Source organism: Eptatretus burgeri, chromosome 12 (assembly GCF_056783735.1).
Source record: "Eptatretus burgeri isolate ZD-2024b chromosome 12, Ebu_testis_v1, whole genome shotgun sequence".
Classification (NCBI taxonomy): domain Eukaryota; kingdom Metazoa; phylum Chordata; class Myxini; order Myxiniformes; family Myxinidae; genus Eptatretus; species Eptatretus burgeri.
Window position 1 is genome coordinate 72,001,590 of NC_140972.1, and position 21,680 is coordinate 72,023,269.

The following is a 21,680-nucleotide window of genomic DNA, read 5'->3' on the forward strand; positions in this document are numbered from 1 at the left end:
AATAACGCACCAATTCTCGTGAAGCGCTCTACACGTACCCCGAGGTATGAAACCATTTCAAAAGCTATGGAGAAATTGCCTTGGGGCCTCAACCTTCATCAACACGGATAAAATTAACACACATACAGGTGGGATAAGTGATCACATTCCTATTTTGGGGGCGATTACTGAGAACAAGAACTTGCTTGCACATCCCGTCAAAATGCCTCAAGGCCTTAGAGGTGACCCAGAGGTCTCTTCTAATATCTTCATGCATGCTTATTCATATCCAGTGGTATTGATGTTGTCAAACCATGACTGAGTGTTCTGGGGGAAGGAGACCAAGATGGTTGGGGGTAAAATACTTCACACGACCCAACACCGCAAACAGTTTGTTCACAAGCGTTTATTTACAAGCAGCAAAGTGATCCAAAAGTTTCCTATACAAACAGTAGTTACCAGCTAAAAGGCAAAAGAAAATTCTTGCGATAAAACACTTTTGGCATTCATTTTCAAATACCGTCATCATATTTGTTAAGAATTTAATGTTTATGCATGCCCCCCACCCCCACACCCTTTACCTGTGCATTTGAGAAAGGCATTTCCACATCACAATTTGCCTTTACTTTGTCTTCCAGCTTCACAGGGAAAAGGAAATCTATGCCAATTACGTAACAAAGGCAACTTTCTCCTCGACGACTAACGTGACGTTGCACACTCACCACCTGCACTTAAAACAGCTAGTATGGCAAGCGGACCAACCACGAGTAGCACTGCAAGACGCAAAACTCATCAAATCCAAAGCACGTTTTGAGCTCCGACCGGTCGCTGCTCGATACAGCAGGAGCATCCTGAACACGAGTTCATGATAAGATGGCATTTCAAATTCCTCCAAAAGATTTTGTAAACATCACTGAAATCTAGGCCAAGAGTAAGGCGGCATTTTATATCAATCAGAGCAGTAAAACTTTGGGATTTCATTCGATCACGACAACGTGCACAGTATTAGTCTTGACTTTCAAAAAAACACCGAAAGCAAGTTAATCATTTTATTTTAAACACTTAAGCTTTTGTGTGCACAATCACACTGATCGCTCATAAAAAAATGCCAGTAATGGGGAAATAAATTCAACCCTTCCAACAAACCACCCTCCTCCCCCTACTCCGATTCCTAAATAAGTTATTAATTACCTGAAACCAGACCCAACAGGAGACAATAAAGCAATATCTAAAAGCTCACATCAAACTAAATGATAAAAGACAAAGTAAACGAAGTTGGACAAATTCAGGATGATTTCAAAATTAATCAAACCATTCAAGTACAAAAGGTTTTTTTGCTATTGTTAAAGATACCAGCAAACAAACCACTACTACCACTACTGGAAGATTGCACAGGTAAAGGTATTACAAAAAAAAAGCCAGCAAGCACTGGAAAAGAAGAGCCAAGTGCATCACGAGGGGATAAAATTGCGCTGAAAAAAATAAAAAAACGGACCATTTTCACACAATTTTAATTTCAAAAACTCACGTCCAAAATCCCGAAACCACATCGTCCTCGATTCTTTCAACATGGAATACCCTGAGGTGCTGCTAAAAAATAAAAAGAACAACCCAAAACAAAATCACGCAAAAATCATTTGCCAAAAGTACATTATCTGTACACAGGACTCGATGGTTAGAGCGTCCAATACAATTACAAGAGGAAATAAATGTGGATGTACAAAGATAAATGTAGATGGATGTATAAAATGGTTGTTTCCGTGTGTGTGTGTGTGTGTGTGTGTGTGTGTGTGTGTGTGTGTGTGTGTGTGTGTGTGTGTGTGTGTGTGTGTGTGTGTGTTGAAAGCAGCCTGTGGATTGTAAAACTGACGATGTTAAAAAAAGCCGTGCATGCAAGAAATTGGTATAAAAAGAACGAAAAAAGAAGAAAAAGTGGCCGTGCACGAAATGACGAAAAAACAAAATCTATTCTGCTGATTTCCTGAAGTACGGAAAAATAAAAAGGACAAAAATACTGCATTTTTCTGGAGAAATAAAATGACGAGACAAAAAAACAGAAAGAGAGGGGGGAAAAAATAAAAAGATGTCTTCCGACCAACACTGAAAGCTCCTCTGACGAAGACGAGCGCCACTACTACCACAACGAATAGTGCAGATTCTGGTTGATAGGTCTACCAAAGGTCAATTGAGGCAGGTAAACAACGTGAGGGCACGGAGAGGTGAACTGGGAATAAGACAGAACTCCGGTCTGCAAACTTGGGTTGAAAAGTTATAATTGCGTGTACAAACAAACGAAAAGACATTATGAAAGTTTTTTTTTGGTTTTGTTTTTTTGCTGCAAACCACCAATAGTCTAAAAAAAAATAGTTCCTCAGGGTCATATCAATGCGTTTCTTAGGGAATCCAAATGATGGTATACCTCAGCAATGTTCAAGCAAAATGCATGTTTAAAAAAAAAAAAACCCCACATCATAACCCAAGACTGCCTGGGGACTTCACGAAAGCTGAATGACTCCCAAAAAGAAACCTGGCACCTTGAACAGGCTTCAAGACGAGTCATGGTTCAGCGATTGCCGATTGAGCATTTCATGAGCATGCCTAAGAAACTATTCCCAAACTGCTCCAAGAATATCCCATCATATTGTGACGTCATTTTAACAAGCACACAGTACTTTTTATTTTATTCCAATCAGAGATTAACCTGTGGCTAAATGAAAGCATAGTTCTGACTGAACGTGTTCTGCAGGGTACTGGGTCATGATTCAACGTTACAGGTGATATGTAGCATCGTAATATTGTTAGTTTGTTTGGGAATTACCACCGTACCAATTAATAAATGTGGAAGCACACCTGGGAAAACTGCAAAGCCTCTCGCACCCCGCGTCATCCGAATCCAAGCTCGACAAACTTAAACCATTATGCAAATCAACTTCATCTTCAACACGAGCAAACAACGTCTTTCAAGTGCATGCAAGTAACAATTGCCGAATAAATCTCTCGTTTTATTTTTTGTTTTGCTATAAATTGTAGCCCTTTGTCATTTAACAACAAAATAAAAGGCTGTTTACACCTTTCACTGTGGGCAAACTTCAAATATCTAACACCAAGCACAAAACATTCAGCTTTCTCTTCGTCAAAACACCAAAGGCCAGCAAGAAGAAAACCAAGCCACAAAGAGTCAGATTCTTCGGGGTAGCACCGCAGCTCAGCGTTAATCTTTCCAATAATATGGATTTCAAAGATATCTTTTATTTTATTATTATTATTATTTTTTAATATACCTCCTCCCCCCACCCAAACCCACCATTTAAAATATATGAGTAATTTAATACCAACACAAAAAAAGGATATCTCACCCGACAAGCAAACGACCCACCCCTTACCTCTTAATTTTACTCCTACATTTTAAAAAGCAAATTATAAGGCAGAAACACTCAGTGGATTTTAAAAATTCCACATATTGATGCTACCAACAGTACAAACATCCAAAACAGCACCTGCAAAGAGCTACCAAAATATGGCTGCAAACCCAAGCATGATTCATGTTGCCACCCACACGGTCCACACGTCCGGACACTTTCCTCCTTTTAGTGTAAATTCCCAACATGCGCTTTAACAACCATGCACTTGAAGATGCAACAGTGCAAGCTACTAGGATCCAAACCATGGTCTTTCACAGCAGGACATGGATGAAGCATGCACAGCCAGGCATCTTCAGCAACCAATCCAAAATTCCTTTCCACTCGGTCGATCTTTTAACCTCGCTCTGCTTTTCAATTACGAGCTTCAAGAGACCGTTGGGGAAGAGGCTGTTGTGGTGGAACTAGACGAGGAGGGAGTGGGGCCCATCCAAAAGCACCATCGACGGCGGGCAGGTGGTTTGGCAAGCATCCTCTCCTCGTGCTCACGCTCTTTACGAGCACGTTGGTAATGGTCGTCGGCCTTCAAGTACCACACTGGTGGCCAGCGATGACGCTCAAAATGTGCTTGGTTTTCTAACGGCAAAGAAAAGTAAATGGTCATTGCTATACAAGGATGTGAGTATACAAGCAGACTAGAAAGCCCATGACATGTCTAATGTACTGCAAAAGATTATTTTATAATCCCTAATGATTGCTGAACTCTTAGTTATGCAAACACAAGACACTGTAATTAGTGGGTGTTGGAAGTAAACAAACTTTCAACATGCATATAAAATTTAACGATTTCCAATTTAACTTCAAACAACCCTTGTTATAGTGACAACATCAGCAGCAGAAAAAATAATAATAATAACAAGTTTTACTTATATTTACTTGTGGGGCATGCTTGAAGACTGCATGCGGATTGTGGAGCATGATTACAGACTGCAAGCAGGTATTAAAAAAATTAGAAAATAATTCAATGAAGAAAGATTTTTATGCATTGTAACTCAGTAGAGCACATACCTTCACCAGGGTTAATAGTTTACATTTTGTATCCCACCGATAGGTCGGATCTGTATCCGGACCAAAATCAAAATCTAATCGTCTTGTTATTGTCACCTCCCAAACTCATCCACAACTTTTTGAAATACCATGCTATGTATAGTTTTTGGCCGAATCTCTCGATGGTGAAGGATTGCTTTAAAAATAATAATGATAACAATAATTGAGTACCAAGATCTTCATCATAATCTAATCAATTTGTCCTTGGCACCACACCCAAACTGTGCACCAAATTGTCAGAATCCATCCATAAATTTTTGATATATCCGGCTTACAAACAGACAGTGGTGAAAACATAACCTCCGTCCACCTTCGATGGCAGAGGTAATAAAATTATTGTTTCTTTTGAGGTTATGATAACTTTTTTTTCCTGGCACTCTCATCTGTATTTCCATGTTTTTTCCACCATAGTGCAGGTTTGTTATAACCAAGATGCCTTACAGAGGTCTGACTGGATCTTTAAATATGCTTTGTAATACTCACCACTGCACACCGGCCATAAACCGTAAACATTTACTACTTCCGACCAATGCACACCATAAACCCACAGACACTCCCTCTCATCATACCATCATAAAACTTGGAGACATTCGCTCCCAATGGAGGCGATCATGCCAATGCAAGATGATGTGACCTTCCACGAGTAGTCAACTTTCGTTTACAGATAATTGTGTTAACAGCCATTTTCATTAATATGTAGCTTTGTGATTTTTCATACAATATGTATCTGCGACTGAGTTACATCAGTGTGAAAATTTTCAGTTTTCTAGCCCACCTATAAAGTAATACTAAATAATTATACGAATGAGTCAATCAGTGGTCAGACAGATATGATTCATTACAATATCAACCATTTGGAGACAAATCACGAAAACTCACCAATTCACAGAGATCGAATTAGAACATCTTTGATGAAGACCCCTTGAACTACCAGCACCACCCCACTCAAGGTGGAGTCAACTTTATATCACCCTTTACCAAAACTACCATACTTTCAATCGCCAAAACACACGCCTCTGCGTTCCCCTCTTTACAGCATCAAGTCCGACAAGTTAATACATTCACAACAAAGCATTCAACATAACGACATACCGGGAAGCAAAGAACGCATCTCCTTTGGAAACTTTCGGCACACACTGTTATAGTTTGTGCAGAGATGATGCAGGCACCATGCGGAGAGCTGCTTGGCATTATGGAACTACAGAAACACGTTTTTGATAAGTACTCTGAAATCAAAACGATCAACACATGGTTCAACACCATTATAGCTGGCATATCGAAGAGCTCTTGAATCAAAGCATCCCATTAATGCCATGGAAAATTACAAAGCATTTCAGCATAAACTTTAAATGGAAAACAAAAATGGGAAAGGGGGAAATATTTGAACACATTTCAAGCCCTATATAAAGAAAAAGAAAAGTAAAAAAAAAAAAAAGTGTATCCATTGCCCAACTCCAGTTGTAAAGCAGGATTTCATATGTACCATGGACTGGTCATTCAATGTTTGAATATCCATGACTCTACCCCACCCATTGAGAGCCAACACAAGAAGACCAGCACCCACCCCCCGCCCCCCCCAAACTCCGACAATCAACATTAGCGAATGCAAAAAAAAAAATATATATATATATATATATATATATATATATATATATATATATATATATATATATATATATATATATATATATATATAAAACGGGTATGTCGTCTGGGTCACAAATGGCCAGCACGATCGGTTGCAAAGCACAGAACTTTGTAGCTTGATGGGTTGCGAAGCAACCACAGACAAACCACAACCATCTGGGAGTGTTCCCCACGCCAAACTCTCACGTTACCTTCTCGGTAATTTAGTTATCCCAGATGGGGAAGCATGCTCTTGACGAACCACCTTTATCTGCCAATCAATTACATACGGCCAAGCGGAACCGTAAGTCGAGCGTAGCCAATCAATGGGGTGCAACCTCCCGTCTACTTTACTATTTTAAATTCTGCCTGTAACACAACAAAATGTGAAAAAGTGAAGGGGTGTAAATACTTTCTGAAGGCACTGTGTAATATATACTGTATGTACAGTATATATTTATATACATACACAGACACACACATTGGCGAGGCTTGTGGAAGAGCTCGGGATATTAAACCGGGATTCGATCGAATTTCGTCCACTGGCTGCATCATTATCGGAACGCTTAGACTGCAATGATGTGGTGGCCCTGCACATGAGCAGAAATTTGGAACTTGTTCAGTGTACAAATGATAATTGACGAGCGCTTTGCAAAATATGCCATGGGATACTGTTAGATCTACAATGGAGATGAGATAATACGAGCACAAGGGATACTCAGATTAACAGCCACATGAGGGATGGTGCATTCAATTGGTGCAACATTGCATGAAGAACCGGTCCAATAGTTTATAGTTGGGTTGGGAATAGAACCCAGAGTAAATAGCAAGGGAGGTAATAGTACCATACACATGAACTTGCTGCCCCTCTACACAACAAAATAAAATTTGCAGCATGTACCTTTTCCAACAACTCCATTAAATTCAGGTGGTGTCTGGATACTTGGATCAACATGCGACACCGTTACAGAAATCTCGGCTCATGGAGGAGTTAAATGACAATCGCTACAGGTTCAGAGAGGATCAAAGCAGAACAGAGCTTGCAGGATGGCCAAGAAGTATGCACACACCTCTGAGCTGTGTGGCCTGAATGTCAACCCAGCTACAAACTACCATCGTGGGGGCCTTGCAAGCAAGGTGATTCATCAATGTGTGCTGTCCTTAAACTGGGCGTCCCATCTGCCAGCATGAGTTGGTGGACATTAAACATCCCACGGTGTCCTTCGCGAAGAGAAGTCTAGCCATCGCCGGAACTCTGATACAATTACAAATTCCTGCCCTAACCTAGAGGGCATTGCATCAGTGGCAATAGCCACACCCTCAGCCAATGATGTTACCCAAAGCCATGTGCGGCATACGAAAGACGACGACGATGAAAGCAGACCAGGGAGACAGCCCTCACACAATAAGTATCAGAGAACAGGGGTGGGTAGGGGTGAAAGCATGCACAAATGATTGGCACCACTCTTGAAAGACTGTAGGGAGAGGCACAAGACAAAAGACACAAGGAGTCGGTTCCTTTTCCCAATTAAGCTGAACATTCACCTCCATCCTATCCTCTCATCTGTGGAACAAAGTGTGACCTTGGCAGGTGGCATGGGTATGACAGGACACAGCGTGGGAGAAAGCAGAATCCACCAACCTGCCTTCAGGACTTTGGCACTCAGCTACCTTTTGAGATATGCTAATAACAGACAGTCTGGGACTTTATCACCTGCAGGGAAATACAATGGGAAGGAGTTTTCCTGTTCAACGAGCTGACAAACATCACTCCCCCACCCCCCCCCCCCATATCAGCAGAGATGGATGCAACAACAGCTCATGTCTCAGAAATGTGTTGTGCTGCTCTGCACAAGGTGGGATCATCCACAGAATTGTAAGGAAGCTTATCCAAGGAAGTGGAGAGGTCATTGGTAAAGACCCAGAAAAAGATCAGTCCAACCAAAAGGAATTCAGGTAAGTTAGTCGGCTAAGGTGGTAACCTTTTTTCTACAAACTTCTTTCACTGTTAAGAGTTATGTCGTGAGATGAGCAGTAACATTACCTTTAAATCGACGTACAGGTTGTTTGTACTGCTTCGAATTTTTTTGTTTTTTTTTCAAATTTGCGATTCGCACATTTGAGAAGTCACGTGACCCCGTTAAACTTACCGATCGTTCTAACGTCTTAATTACATCTGATGCCATATTTGAGTAAATGACAGTGAATAAAGCGTTTTGAAACCACATTTGGGGAAAAATAAATTATGAAAATAAAACTCGCTTTCCATTCCTACCAACCTCGAACTTGCTTCGTCACCTCGAAGTTGCCGTGTGTTATGTCGAAATATGCCCCCCCCCCCCCCGAGGGACAAATTCATCAAAAGAAGTCATGGTATAGATGTAATGAATCTGGGGTGTTCAGTTACCAAGTTTCTTAGAGAGCACTCAAGCAAGCACTCCATTCGAAATGTTAAGGAATGGCTGGCTTGGCAAGAGCTAGCTAGTTTTGCGTAATGGCACACCTTCTCGGAATGTTTTCATGTGTGACTGACACACACACACACACACACACACACACACACACACACACACACACACACACACACACACACACACACACACACACACACACACACACACACACACACACACACACACACACACACACACACACCTTAATATCAATTTGCAGCCCGTTTTGTCCTCAGAACAGCCTCAATTCTCCAGGGTATGGACTCCACAAGGTGTTGAAAGCGTTCCACAGGGACGTTGGCCCATATTGACTCCAATGCTTCCCACAGTTGTGTCAAGTTGGCTGGTGGTGAATCTCTACTCCGAAAAGCTCATTCCATCTCATCCCACAGAAGCTCATTTGGATTAAGATCTGGTGACTGGGCAGGCCACTGCAGTAAGCTGAATTCACTATCATGAAGGGATGCACCTGATTGGCAATGATGTTCAGATATCCTGTGGCATTCAAATATTGCTCCACTTTTATCAAGGGGCCCAATGTGTTTTTCCATGTTTTACAAGGATGTTTTTCCAATCCTCCAGTGTCCAATGTTTTCGTTCCATAGCCCACTGCAACTGCAGGTTCTAGTTTTTTTGCTGAAAGAAGTGGAACTCTGTCCGGTCGGCAGCTGCCATACCTTATTCGGGTCAAGGTATGACGAGTTGGGCAGGTAGCATCATTTGCTGGGGGCACACCTGTCCCGTTGATGCAGTGCCACTGTAGGTCAGAGCAGGAATTTTGAATTTCTTCAGGGTACTGGCGATAGCTCACCTACTCTTCGTGAAAGACACGATGGGATATTTTACGTCCACCAACTAATGCTGGCAGATGGGATGCCCAGTTTAATGTCCGTCCGAGGGACGACAGACACTTTGGGGTGAAACGTGCTGTGCTGTGAAACAGGTTGACAGATTATAGCTGGGCCGAGATTCAAACCAAGCCTAGCAGCTCAGAGGTGAGTGTCCCAAATGCCTGTCCAACATGCACACAAGGAAAGCCTTTTGTTTCCAATAAAGTGTGCAAAAATAAATAAATAAATAAACAAACTCAAAAGGCCACAACTAAAACCCAATATGGCTTTGAAGTCAAACTCTGACCAATTCAATAAGAAATGCAACAATCTTGTGAACACACCAAACCAGGTCACAGGCCATTAGCAAGCATTATGCTAACTTGGGAATGTTAAACTGACAGATAAACAAGAGGTCTCACATTCAGTAATGGTAAACACAAAGGAAGGAGCAAAGTTATGGTGATAACCATAATACATCACACCTTTGTCTGTGTGTCGTTTGTCTGGCTCACCTGCGCCTGCTCAAGAAGCATCACCACCTCTTCATCGATGTCAATGCCACTCAAGGGGTGCTCCATCAGGTGCTGCACTGCATAATACTCTGTACATTGGACCCACAGGAGAGTCAGTATATGGTGGAATCAGGCACACACCATAACTAAACACTAATTAACAAGACCCATTTCAAAATCAGAAATTTGCAAAATCAAAGCTGATACATTGGCTGGAAATTTTTTATTTGGCCATCTTGCATTTTGTCCTTGTAATTATAAAAAATATATATTTATGGAATCAATACAGCCTTCCTAATCTCCACATCAATTCCAGCAGGCACAATGGCGTGCCCACACATTGCAAACAACTAATACTTTGAAATCATACTGGTACTGAAATTATGTGAAGTACTGATCTGGTTTAATGGGCTTAAAGTGCACCCATGGGGACATATCAGGTCACTGAACCATAATAACAGAATGAAACAGTAAATGGGCTAATAAATAAAATTATCGCAAATTGTTTAAAAAAACAAACAAACATTTTTTTAAGCCTAAAAGTTCCAACACTCACCTTCAAGAGCCTAAACTAAGAAATTAAAGGACAAGATTATTTTAGTTCAAAATTGCATCTATCACCAATTTTTTGGTCTATGGCTACTTGAACGGTCATGGGACATGGCCCGATGACTAACATTCCCAATCAACAAACGTCCATTTCTGTCCCATTCAACCAACATCCTTTTTTCCAACCGAAAACAGTCTCATTCAAGTTGTATATTTGACGAATGGTCTTATCAAGGGCCATTTGCAATTTTACAAAGGAAAAGTGGAAGGAGGGTTAGTTTTCTTAATTTCTTTTTTTAAAGGAGTAGGGAGAAACATTCCAGACTTTCAACCCCACGTCTTTTTTTATTATTATTAGGGTACCCTGTGAGTACAGGGTACCCTATTGTTTTTCTTCTGTTTATTATTACGCATTATTATTATTATTTTTCCGCCGGCATTTTGCACCCTTTTTCGCTTTAAAAATCATTTTCTCTGGAACACTAAGTCCGATCGACTGGAAATTTTCACCATAGTGTGTATCTTTTTTGATAGCACAATGACGTTATAATTATGACATCATTGGTCACGTGGTACGGTCGCCATCTTGAAAAAAGCGATAAACTTTGGACATCTGTATCTCGGAAACCGTGCAATGGAAAAATTTTTCGTTTGATACATTTTACTAAGCTCCCTATGGGGAACACGTGTGATTTTTTCGTGACGTCATAGGTGAAGCGATATACCGGTGAAAATTCGTCAAGTAGAACGCCATATAGGAAAAATCTGAAAAATTCTGAACGTCATCTACACCAAAATTCATCGTCAAAAATGTTTTTTTTGACGTCATCGATGACGTAATTCGGCCGCCATCTTGTTTTTTAGTGTTTTTTAAAAAAAATCTTCTTCTCCAGAAGGGCTAGGCAGATTAAGGCGAAACTTTACAGGTACATTCCCCCTGAGGTCCTCTTTCAAGTTTGTTAATTTGTTGTTTGTCACATGTCACATGGTTTGGTCACATGGTTTGGTCACATGGTTTGGCGGCCATCTTGAAAAAACCCTAAAACCTTCAAACATCTTCTTCTCCAGAAGCGCTGGTCCAATGAAGGCGAGATTTCATAACTATATTCGTGACATGTATGCGATGCAAGTTTGTTAATTTCGAAGTGATAGGTCACATGGTTTGGCCGCCATGTTGGATTTAAGAAAAATATTAAATAATGTTTTCTCTGGAATTTCATAAGCCATCGAAGCAAAAATTTGCAAGTGCCTTCCTCCCTCAAGTCTGCATACATGGTAAAAAATTTTTACCTCAGAAGTCACATGGTTTGGCGGCCATCTTGGATAGAAAAATAGACCTTATCCGATTTACACGAAACTTCACATACTTGTTCGGGTCGATGATGGAAAGCAGAATTTAAATTTATGATATCCTCGGTCACAAGGTTCGGCAGCCATCTTGGATTGAAAATGAATAAATTTTTAAAATCTTCTTCTCCAGAAGGGCAAGACAGATTAAGACGAAACTTCACACATATATTCCCCATGAGGTCCTTTCTCAAGTTTGTTAATTTGTTGTTGATACGTCACATGGTTTGGCGGCCATCTTGAAAAAACCCTAAAACCTTCAAACATCTCCAGAAGTGCTGGTCCAATGAAGGCGAGATTTCAGAACTATATTCGTGACATGTATGCGATGCAAATTTGTTAATTTCGAAGTGATAGGTCACATGGTTTGGCCGCCATCTTGGATTTAAGAAAAATATTAAATAATGTTTTCTCTGGAACCGCCTAACCAAACGAATCGAAAATTTGTAATTATCATCGAGAGGGCAGTATGCACGCATGGTAAAAATTATGACGTCACACGTCACATGGTTTGGCGGCCATCTTGTATAGAAAAACGCACCTTTACCGATTAACACGAAACTTCACAAACGTGTTCCAATACCCAGTTGGAAGCAGAATATAAATTTCTGATGTCATAGGTCACATGGTTCGTCAGCCATCTTGGATTGAAAAACAATATCTTCAAACGTCTTTTTCTCTGAAACGGCTGAACAGATCCAGGCGAAACTCGACCACTATGACCACCTCTCCATGACGAATAAAAAGTTCCCACCCCCCCTTTTGAGGTACGATGCAACGTTTGGCAGCCATATTGGATTGAAGGAAAAATATTAATTAATGTTTACTCTGGAACTACTGCATCAATAAATGTGAAACATCAAGTTTATGGTGGAACGCTCATGCGGAATGAGGGTTTGAAATTTCAACGCAATCGGGCCCAGGGTTTGGCAGCCATGTTGGTTTTAAGAAAAATATTAAATAATGTTTTCTCTGGAATTTCATAAACCATCGAAGCAAAAATTTGCAAGTGCCTTCCTCCCTCAAGTCTGCATACATGGTAAAAAATTTTTACCTCAGAAGTCACATGGTTTGGCGGCCATCTTGGATAGAAAAATAGACCTTATCCGATTTACACGAAACTTCACATACTTGTTCGGGTCGATGATGGAAAGCAGAATTTAAATTTATGATATCCTCGGTCACAAGGTTCGGCAGCCATCTTGGATTGAAAATGAATAAATTTTAAAAATCTTCTTCTCCAGAAGGGCAAGACAGATTAAGACGAAACTTCACACATATATTCCCCATGAGGTCCTTTCTCAAGTTTGTTAATTTGTTGTTGATACGTCACATGGTTTGGTGGCCATCTTGAAAAAACCCTAAAACCTTCAAACATCTTCTTCTCCAGAAGCGCTGGTCCAATGATGGCGAGATTTCAGAACTATATTTGTGACATGTATGCGATGCAAATTTGTTAATTTCGAAGTGATAGGTCACATGGTTTGGCCGCCATCTTGGATTTAAGAAAAATATTAAATAATGTTTTCTCTGGAACCGCTTAACCAAACAAATCGAAAATTTGTAATTATCATCGAGAGGGCAGTATGCACGCATGGTAAAAATTATGACGTCACACGTCACATGGTTTGGCGGCCATCTTGGATAGAAAAACGCACCTTTACCGATTAACACGAAACTTCACAAACGTGTTCCAATACCCAGTTGGAAGCAGAATATAAATTTCTGATGTCTTAGGTCACATGGTTCGTCAGCCATCTTGGATTGAAAAACAATATCTTCAAACGTCTTTTTCTCTGAAACGGCTGAACAGATCCAGGCGAAACTCGACCACTATGACCGCCTCTCCATGACGAATAAAAAGTTCCTACCCCCTTTTAAGGTACGATGCAACGTTTGGCAGCCATATTGGATTGAAGGAAAAATATTAATTAATGTTTACTCTGGAACTACTGCATCAATAAATGTGAAACATCAAGTTAATGGTGGAACGCTCATGCGGAATGAGGGTTTGAAATTTCAACGCGATCGGGCCCAGGGTTTGGCAGCCATGTTGGTTTTAAGAAAAATATTAAATAATGTTTTCTCTGGAACTGCTTAACCTAGCAAAGCAAAAATTTGCGCTTCTCGTCTACGTTCGTGTTTGCACATGTCATGAAAATTATGACGTCATAAGTCACACGGTTTGGCCGCCATCTTGGATTGAAGGATAAATATTAATTAATGTTTACTCTGGAACCACTGCTTCTATATATACGAAACTTCAAATTTGTAATTTAGCCGACATGCGAAACAAACGTTTAAAATTTCAACCTGATCGGTCACGCAGTTTGGCAGCAGGAATTATTTAATTATTTGAATCTGTTCGCCAGTAATAAGGAAATTGAACGCTTTGTGCTGCCCGGTTCGCAGCTCTTCAGTCCCATGCCATATCGAAGCAGGCCTCTGCATCACTCTTCAATAATGTTTTTTCTGGAACCACTTTCCCGATGAATGCGAAACTTTGCGACTGTCATCTGCAGAAAGTCCCATGTTGTATCAAAGGCGGACGGACTGGGTACCCGGTCATCACTGCCAGCAGTTATAAAGTGGCAGTTCTAGTTATTATTTATTTATTTTCAAAGGGCTGGCAGGATGGCCTAGAGGTACACACACTAGTCTCTGAATCAAGCTATAAACTGTCATCCCGGTGTTTCACATGCTGGGTGATTCATCAACGTGCATGGTGTCACTCGGATGGACGTTAAACTGGGCATCACATCTGCCGGCATGAGTTGGTGGACATTAGAGATCCCACTGTGTCTTTTGTGAAGAGTCGGTGAACCATCGCCAGCACCCTGAGCAAATTACAAATTCCTGTCCGAACCAACAGTGTGTTACATCAGCAGCACAGCCATGCTCTCAACCAATGATGCCACACACAGCCATGTGCTGCATCCAAAAGAAGAAGATAGATTTTCAGAAAGTTTTCCAAAAATTTGGCCAAGTTAGTACGATGATATGTTTACCTCCAACACAGAAGGTTGACAGAGGTTACGTTTCCACCCGTATGTGTGTCTGTGAGAAGGATATCTCAAAACGTTATGGATGGATTCCAACGAAGCTTGGTTAACAGGTTGGATGTGTGACATCTCCAGTATTGCTTTGACTGTATGCTTCAGGTTGATGTCGTGCTGAAAGGTTATCTTCCGTCCGAGCTTCAGCTTTCTTGCAGAGGACAGCAGGTTTTCCTCGAGGATTTTTCTGTATTTTGCTTCATCCATTTTCCCTTTCATCCTGACAAGTGACCCAGTCCCTGCTGATGAGAAACATCCCCATAGCATGATGCTGCCACCACCATGCTTCACAGTGGGGATGGTGTTATTTGGGTGATATGCTGTGCTGGGTTTGTACCAAGCGTAACGTTTTGCATTTAGTCCAAAAAGTTCCATCTTGGTTTCGTCAGACCACAAAACTTTTTGCCACATGGCTTCAAAATATCTGCAGTGGTTTTTTTTGCATATGTCAAACAGGACTGAAGGTGGGCTTTTTTGAGTAATGGCTTCCTTCCTGACACCCTACTGTACAGGTCAAACTTGTGGATTGCCTGGGATGTTGTTGTCACAAGCACACAGTGACCAGTCTTTCCCATAAAGGTTTATAACTCTTTCAAAGATGTCATTGGCCTCTTGGTGGCCTCTCTGATCAGCCTCCTCCTTGCTTGGTCATCCAGTTTGGAGGGATGGCCTGATCCAGGCAGGGACTTGGTGATATCATACACCTTCCACTTCTTTATGATCGTCTTGACTGTGCTTCAAGGAATAAACAAGGCCTCTGAAATATTTTTATACCCATCCCCTGATCTGTGCCTTTCCACAACTTTATCCTGGGGGTCTTTTGAAAGCTCTTTGGGGCTCATGGTTGAGTCTTTGCTGTGAAATGCACTACCCAGTGAAGGAAACCAACAGGAACAGCTGATTTTATTCTGAAATAATCAGAATCACTACAATTTAACACGGGTGGAGGCCAATTAACTTGGTGTGTGCTTTTGAAGGTGATTGGTTACACCTGAGCTAATTTATAATTGCTATTATAAGGGGGGTGGACACTTATCCAACCAAGATATTCTAGTTTTGTATTTTAATCAATTTTCTGAAATTTGTATAATTTATTTTTTATTTGGAAGTTGTGGGCTATGATGTGTAATAAAGGTGAGAAAAGTTTGATTTAATGAAATTTAATGCCAGGCTACAAAGCAACAAAAGGTTAAAATCTTGAAAGGGGTTGTAGACTTTCTTTCGGCACTGTATGTGCTCCAAATGCCTTTCTGGTTTGTTTTTGTTTTTTAAACTTGTAGTGAATAAATAAAAAAATACATAAAGACAAGCAAAATATATATATATTTTTTTGCATTTTGTTTCTATCATTATGAATGGTCCATGTTTATAACGCCCCCCCCCTCGCCCCCCAACTTCCCTTGCTGTGCCCATGTTAATTAACTACTAAACTGTCACATTGACACATGAGCCTTCAACACCACAAAAGTAACGCACACCACATGTAAGGTGTAATATTTTAGAAAACAAGAAAACCTTATTGTGTAGGACAAGCAAAACGAAAAGAAAAATGCAACAGTAAGGGATTGAACTCTTCATTTGCACGATGTCGACTTGGAACACAAACATGTTCTGCAATTTCCTAGCACCGTTAGAAAACCTAACCTGGGATACACATCTTACCTGTATGAGCAACTAGCTGTGGGAGGCACAATCGATTGGCCAATGCAATGAGATCAACAACATTAACTTGGAGGCTGTTTGGTGTAGAAGAATTCCGATTGGTGTAGAGGAATTCCAGGACTATCTGCATGCAGGCCTGCGTGGTCCCAGGAAAAGTAACCTAAAAAAAAATAAGAAGAAGAGATAATCATTAAATTTTGTTCCCCACCCATACCGTGACAGTAACCGAGTGCTTCTGACCAAAATTATTTTTATCGGAGAAATACCACTTGCTTGATACGGTACCTAAATGCAGCTATCAAATGACAGCCTTGGCACAAAGAAGAGAGGATAGAATCTGACCTCACGGTTGTAGCTTTCCACAAAAGAGCCACCAAACAATGCTGCCATCCAATCACAGCTGGCAATGAGGAGAGGACGATGGGCAGACACCAAACCATCATCCAATCGAAAGATCACATCTGGAAAGTTCAAAAATAAATAGATAGATCAAAGTTTTAACGACACAATCCTTGGTACACAGGTCACGAGTAAATGGATAAACCTACATAGAGAACTTAACTGACAAATGTCACAATTATAGGGTTGTACCTCATTTGAAATGGCCTCTGACATGGGTCTATCACTGTGCAATGCACACCGATGACGACGTCACGTGAATCACAAGTCGAATCCCTAATTGATTGCAATTTGGAGACTTAGCAGGTTGCAGGTATCCTCATCCTTCTTTCTCTTCTGAAAAATCTCAGCACTTGATTTTCATTCCTTGCTGTCTATCAAACTGGGAATAGTTCACCTTCTGACTCGACCATTGGGACCTACTTCTCGAGAACACATTTTAAAGATTAGCAATTCTTTTTTTTCTCTCTCTATTCAACAGATCTTTTGAAAACGTTTTATTTTCCTCATTATTTACAGCCCATTTCCCCCTGCACCCCAAGATATTTTTCATGGCAAGCCTTCTTTCTCCAATAAAATAAAACGTTTAAGATTTCAGGCATGCAGCAGGAGCAGTGCTTCTTGCTCCCAAGAACTCCCACCTCTTCCTCGCCCATCCAAATACACCTGAAGTCGAGGCTCGAGTGGAAAATCGACGAAATTGAACTGAACACCAAGATCATCGGAGGTCAAGGCTCGAGTGGAAAATCGACGAAATTGAATTGGACATCAAGAACAGTGTGAACAAACTAGGGCGTTGAGAAAAGTTGTGAGCTGCGGTCAGAGGATCGAGCAGAATAATAGTGCACATCATTTGCTAAGTTTGAATTCCATATCGTTTTCGTTTGTCACCTCTGAATTATTAAATCCAAACTTTGAAATATTGAATGGGGTTTGGGAGGGAGAGGGATGAAATGAAATAAAAATACAGTACACCCACTAGAAATCTTCCAGACAGAAGCAAGAGGCACTTTAGGGAGGCTAGAGGTGTGAAGGAGGTGGTGATTCTCAAATTGAAGATGTAAACCGAGGACCAGAAACGAGTGATGACACTGGAAAAGTGCAAAATCGAAGAGCAGTCCAAGTGAACAAACAGTTGGTATTACAGCCTGGTGATTGTGGTAATGGGCATGATATTTGTGGCGTCAGTATTGCAGTGGAAATATTTTATGCAAGACATTTCTGCAATAAGTTTGAGATGAAATAAAGTCTGTGCATGAAACAAAGGGAAAACACAGTCCACAAATAAAGACAATTTTCATGGAAGAATCAAAATAAAATACATCCATCCATTGGTACCATACTCTCTCTGTGCAGAGCGTTGGTGCTGCCTAAGCAGTCCCCTTGGCTAGTGGATATAATCCTGGATGGGTCGCCACTCCGACACAGGATACCATCAAGCTGGCACACATTTTTTCCGACCTCGGAAGGATGACAGGCAGAATTAACCCCACCTGGTATAAATTCAACAGCCGAGTGGGATTGAACTCAGGATCCCAAGCTGGGTTCGGGTGAGACCATCGGGGGGGGGGGGGGGAGCTATGTCGGGTTCCCACCAGACTCCCCGGAATTGCAGGCCGTCGCACACGGATAATTCCATGACACGGGGAGGGGGGGGGTCGCTAACTGACCGTAAATGCCAATAACTCAACCATGTGACCTAGGGTCCTCCTTCTATGGGTTAACCGGGTTACCTAATTAATCACGTGACCTAATTACCGGGGGACATGCCCTCGGTACGCCTTGCCCGAACCGGATCACTTTAGCGGATCAGATGCAGCCGAGCGACACTGCCAAGGACGTACCGGCGAAAACGAACGGATCGTTGGGAATAAGGTCCCGGCTAGGTAAGGATACGGACCATGCTGGATCAATGAAAGAAAAGACAAAAACTAGCTGGGAACATTTCTACAAAGGATTTATTAACAGGCAGGCGGGCAAAGGTATGTGGTACAATGAATAGATTTTGTTGTTGTGTGTGAACAGGGATAGGAAGAAATGTGAAAGGTGCGGCAACAAACAAGCAACTTACAAAAGCAGACACAGAGCAGAGTTATCCCGATACAATTCTTGTACAATCTTAACTCAAGTGAGGACAGGAGCCAGAACACACACACACACACACACACACACACACACACACACACACACACACACACACACACACACACACACACACACACACACACACACACACACACACACACACACGCGCGAAAGAGGAGATGAGGCTAACGGTCTCTCAATACCTTGTCACTAATACGTTTTGGGGGGATGCTCCGCCGGACGATACCTCCCTGACAGCTGTTGCATCGTCTCCCGCTGTGGTACTTCTAGCAGCTAAGCATCAATCCAGAGAATGGGCACGGCCGACAGGCATGAAGGAAAGACTTTGGGCGGAGTCAGAGGCCAGTGGGTGGAGGAAGGTGGAGTCTGGAGCAGTGGTTGGATGGGGGGAGTTAGCGGTAAGGCGGTGAAGAAGGGGAAGTCAGCAGGCGAGTTCATGACGAAGGAAGGTGGGGCCCATAGACAAGGAACGCTGAGCAGGAAAAGACCATGACGGAGACGCACAGCCCCGCGACACGTCCTTTTATAGATCCTGTGGTGTGGGCGGGGGTGACGACCTGAAGCGATGTGTCGTCACTCAAATCTGGCGCTCTGGTTGGGCCCCGGCCAGCACACGGGCCGGCCGCCATGACCAGAAGCGGTCTCACTGTACTTCCAGCCAGATGGTTCCAAGCTGTGGAATCATCTCGCTCTGAGCATCGTGACACGAATTGCCCTGCACCAAACTCCCGGGCCATCAACGGCGATGGGCGTTCAGCACCGGTCAATGTGCTGGTTGTCTAAGCCATGCGGCCTGAGCCATACAGCATGCCTCTGCCTGGCTGCAGCCCCGCTGGGCGGAGAGGAGAGACGACGCTCGCCGTCCATGGGAGACACGTGCGGCCGCTGTGATCAGCGAAGAACGACGGTAAGATGCTATGGTAAACCCTTGCAGACCCGAACAAGATGTAGGTTATTTGTGCCCTGCTCTGGTACGATAATAAATTATCCCGGGACTGAAAGTGGCTCTGCCGCCATTAAGCATGCGGTCATACATCAAAAGTGGTGGTGTGCTCGGCGCCAGTTCCAATCTGTCATTCGTGCCCTGCTCTCTGTGCGGAATTGAGGGAAAAGATTGGATATAATTAATTAGACGGAGATTTGGATTGAAGAAGAGAATAGATGGAATTATTAAATGGAGATTTGGATTGAAAAGGTAGAAAGACGTAATTATTAGACTCAGAAATGGGTTGAAAAGAGTGCCACGTGCGGACTGTAATTTGTTAGCATTTGGTGGGTTGTTCCTTCTATTTCCTCCGCATGGCATTCCTGCAGCGATGCAGTTGTGTTGGTTATGTTTTTTGTCACCTGAACAGTGGGGCAGGGGGGGGGGTGATCGTAGCGCTGCACGTGCTAGCATTTAGTGTTGGCTTCCACTGCTGCCCTTGGGTGGAAATTACCGCTGGACAGCACGTGTTCCGTGCAGCGTGGGCATCTGGTGTTGGTTTTCCGAGGTTTTTACAGGTGAGTGTCTGAGGGCAATGCCTGCCAGCTTTCACGAGGACCCATTGCTCGGATTTACCTCAAGCACAGCGAAAAAGAAAGAATAGGAATGAGTTCAGAGATTTAATCAAACCTAGCTATGGGATTTACACAATGCACTGTCCCGTTTGACCCACTGGACAAGAAGGGACTATCTAAACGTACATTAATGAAATAACTGTCTGGGAACCACTGTATGTTGGCTGCCATTGGTGTTGGAGGGATGCGGTTTCCAGAACTGCAACAATATATATATATATATATATATATATATATATATATATATATATATATATATATATATATATATATATATATATATATAACATTTAATACCTTCAACTCTGACCGACTCCCCCATGCCAAAGGAAAATAAATAAGTGAAAAGAAAGAGCTTTGTCATTTTATGGGAGAATATTTGCAAGATGCTATTTTTTAATCCATAATGTCCACCAGTACCTGCAAATGTGCCTTTGGCAAGGCATTCATGAATGCGGTTTGCTCTGCGCAAATGAAATGCCCTCGTGATCTCCTGGTTCATGAATCCTTCATTGCTCAGTAGGTTGGCAACCATCATACGTAGATCAAACACCTCCAAGAGCTCAGCAATGGTCGCGATTGGCAGCAGCGCATCGCCCACCCGCGGTGGTGAAAACGACATGGTCGACAGTGGAAGAGCAAGACCAACGCCGATGCCATGAGGATCTGCAGGCATTCCTTCACACGAGCCTCCTTCAATACTGCCATTCAGAGAACTTGAAAGATCATCTCCAGAGCCTGTGTCAGGCCCAAGACGGCCAGTATAAAGGTAATGAAGGACAGAAAGAAACGGAGCTGGCTGAACGAGGGCAGGGTCCATCGTTACCACCATCATGGGCCTGTAAAGAGGAAGAAATTCACAAATAAGCCTTCCACTGCTGAAATAAACAGTTCAAATGCCAGCAACTCGCTTTTCAACTCTTTGCAGTTGCAATTTAACTCGATCCAATTATACTGTCATGTGACCAGAAAATGATACCGCCAACTTGTGCACTGAATGCCAAGCCATGGGATGCTTCATCGCGGTGGGTGCGAATGAGACACCTGTAATATATTCACCTTTTATTTTTATGCAAGTGCAAATTATAATTCGTTGTATTCAATATTCCTCAATGATGATGTGCATAAACAT

At 42.1% G+C, this 21,680-nt stretch overlaps 1 protein-coding gene across 12 annotated transcripts in view; it reads right to left on the reverse strand.

The window, feature by feature from the left end:
- Positions 1-370: 370 nt before the first annotated feature.
- The window catches only part of RHOBTB2 (Rho related BTB domain containing 2), a 63,953-nt gene continuing 42,643 nt past the window's right edge, over positions 371-21,680 (reverse strand). For 11 of the 12 annotated variants that reach the window (XM_085848487.1, XM_085848488.1, XM_085848495.1 and 8 more), the window contains 6 exons: positions 20,969-21,387; positions 16,826-16,944; positions 16,484-16,643; positions 9,840-9,958; positions 5,538-5,643; positions 371-3,974 (listed from right to left, as the gene is read on the reverse strand). In XM_085848487.1, coding sequence (XP_085704613.1) covers positions 3,766-3,974; positions 5,538-5,643; positions 9,840-9,958; positions 16,484-16,643; positions 16,826-16,944; positions 20,969-21,387 — 1,132 coding nt within the window. In that variant the 3' untranslated portion in view covers positions 371-3,765. Of the gene's footprint in view, positions 3,975-5,537; positions 5,644-6,552; positions 6,662-9,839; positions 9,959-16,483; positions 16,644-16,825; positions 16,945-20,968; positions 21,388-21,680 lie in introns of those variants that run through there. The other variant, XR_015049900.1, reaches the window with a different exon arrangement.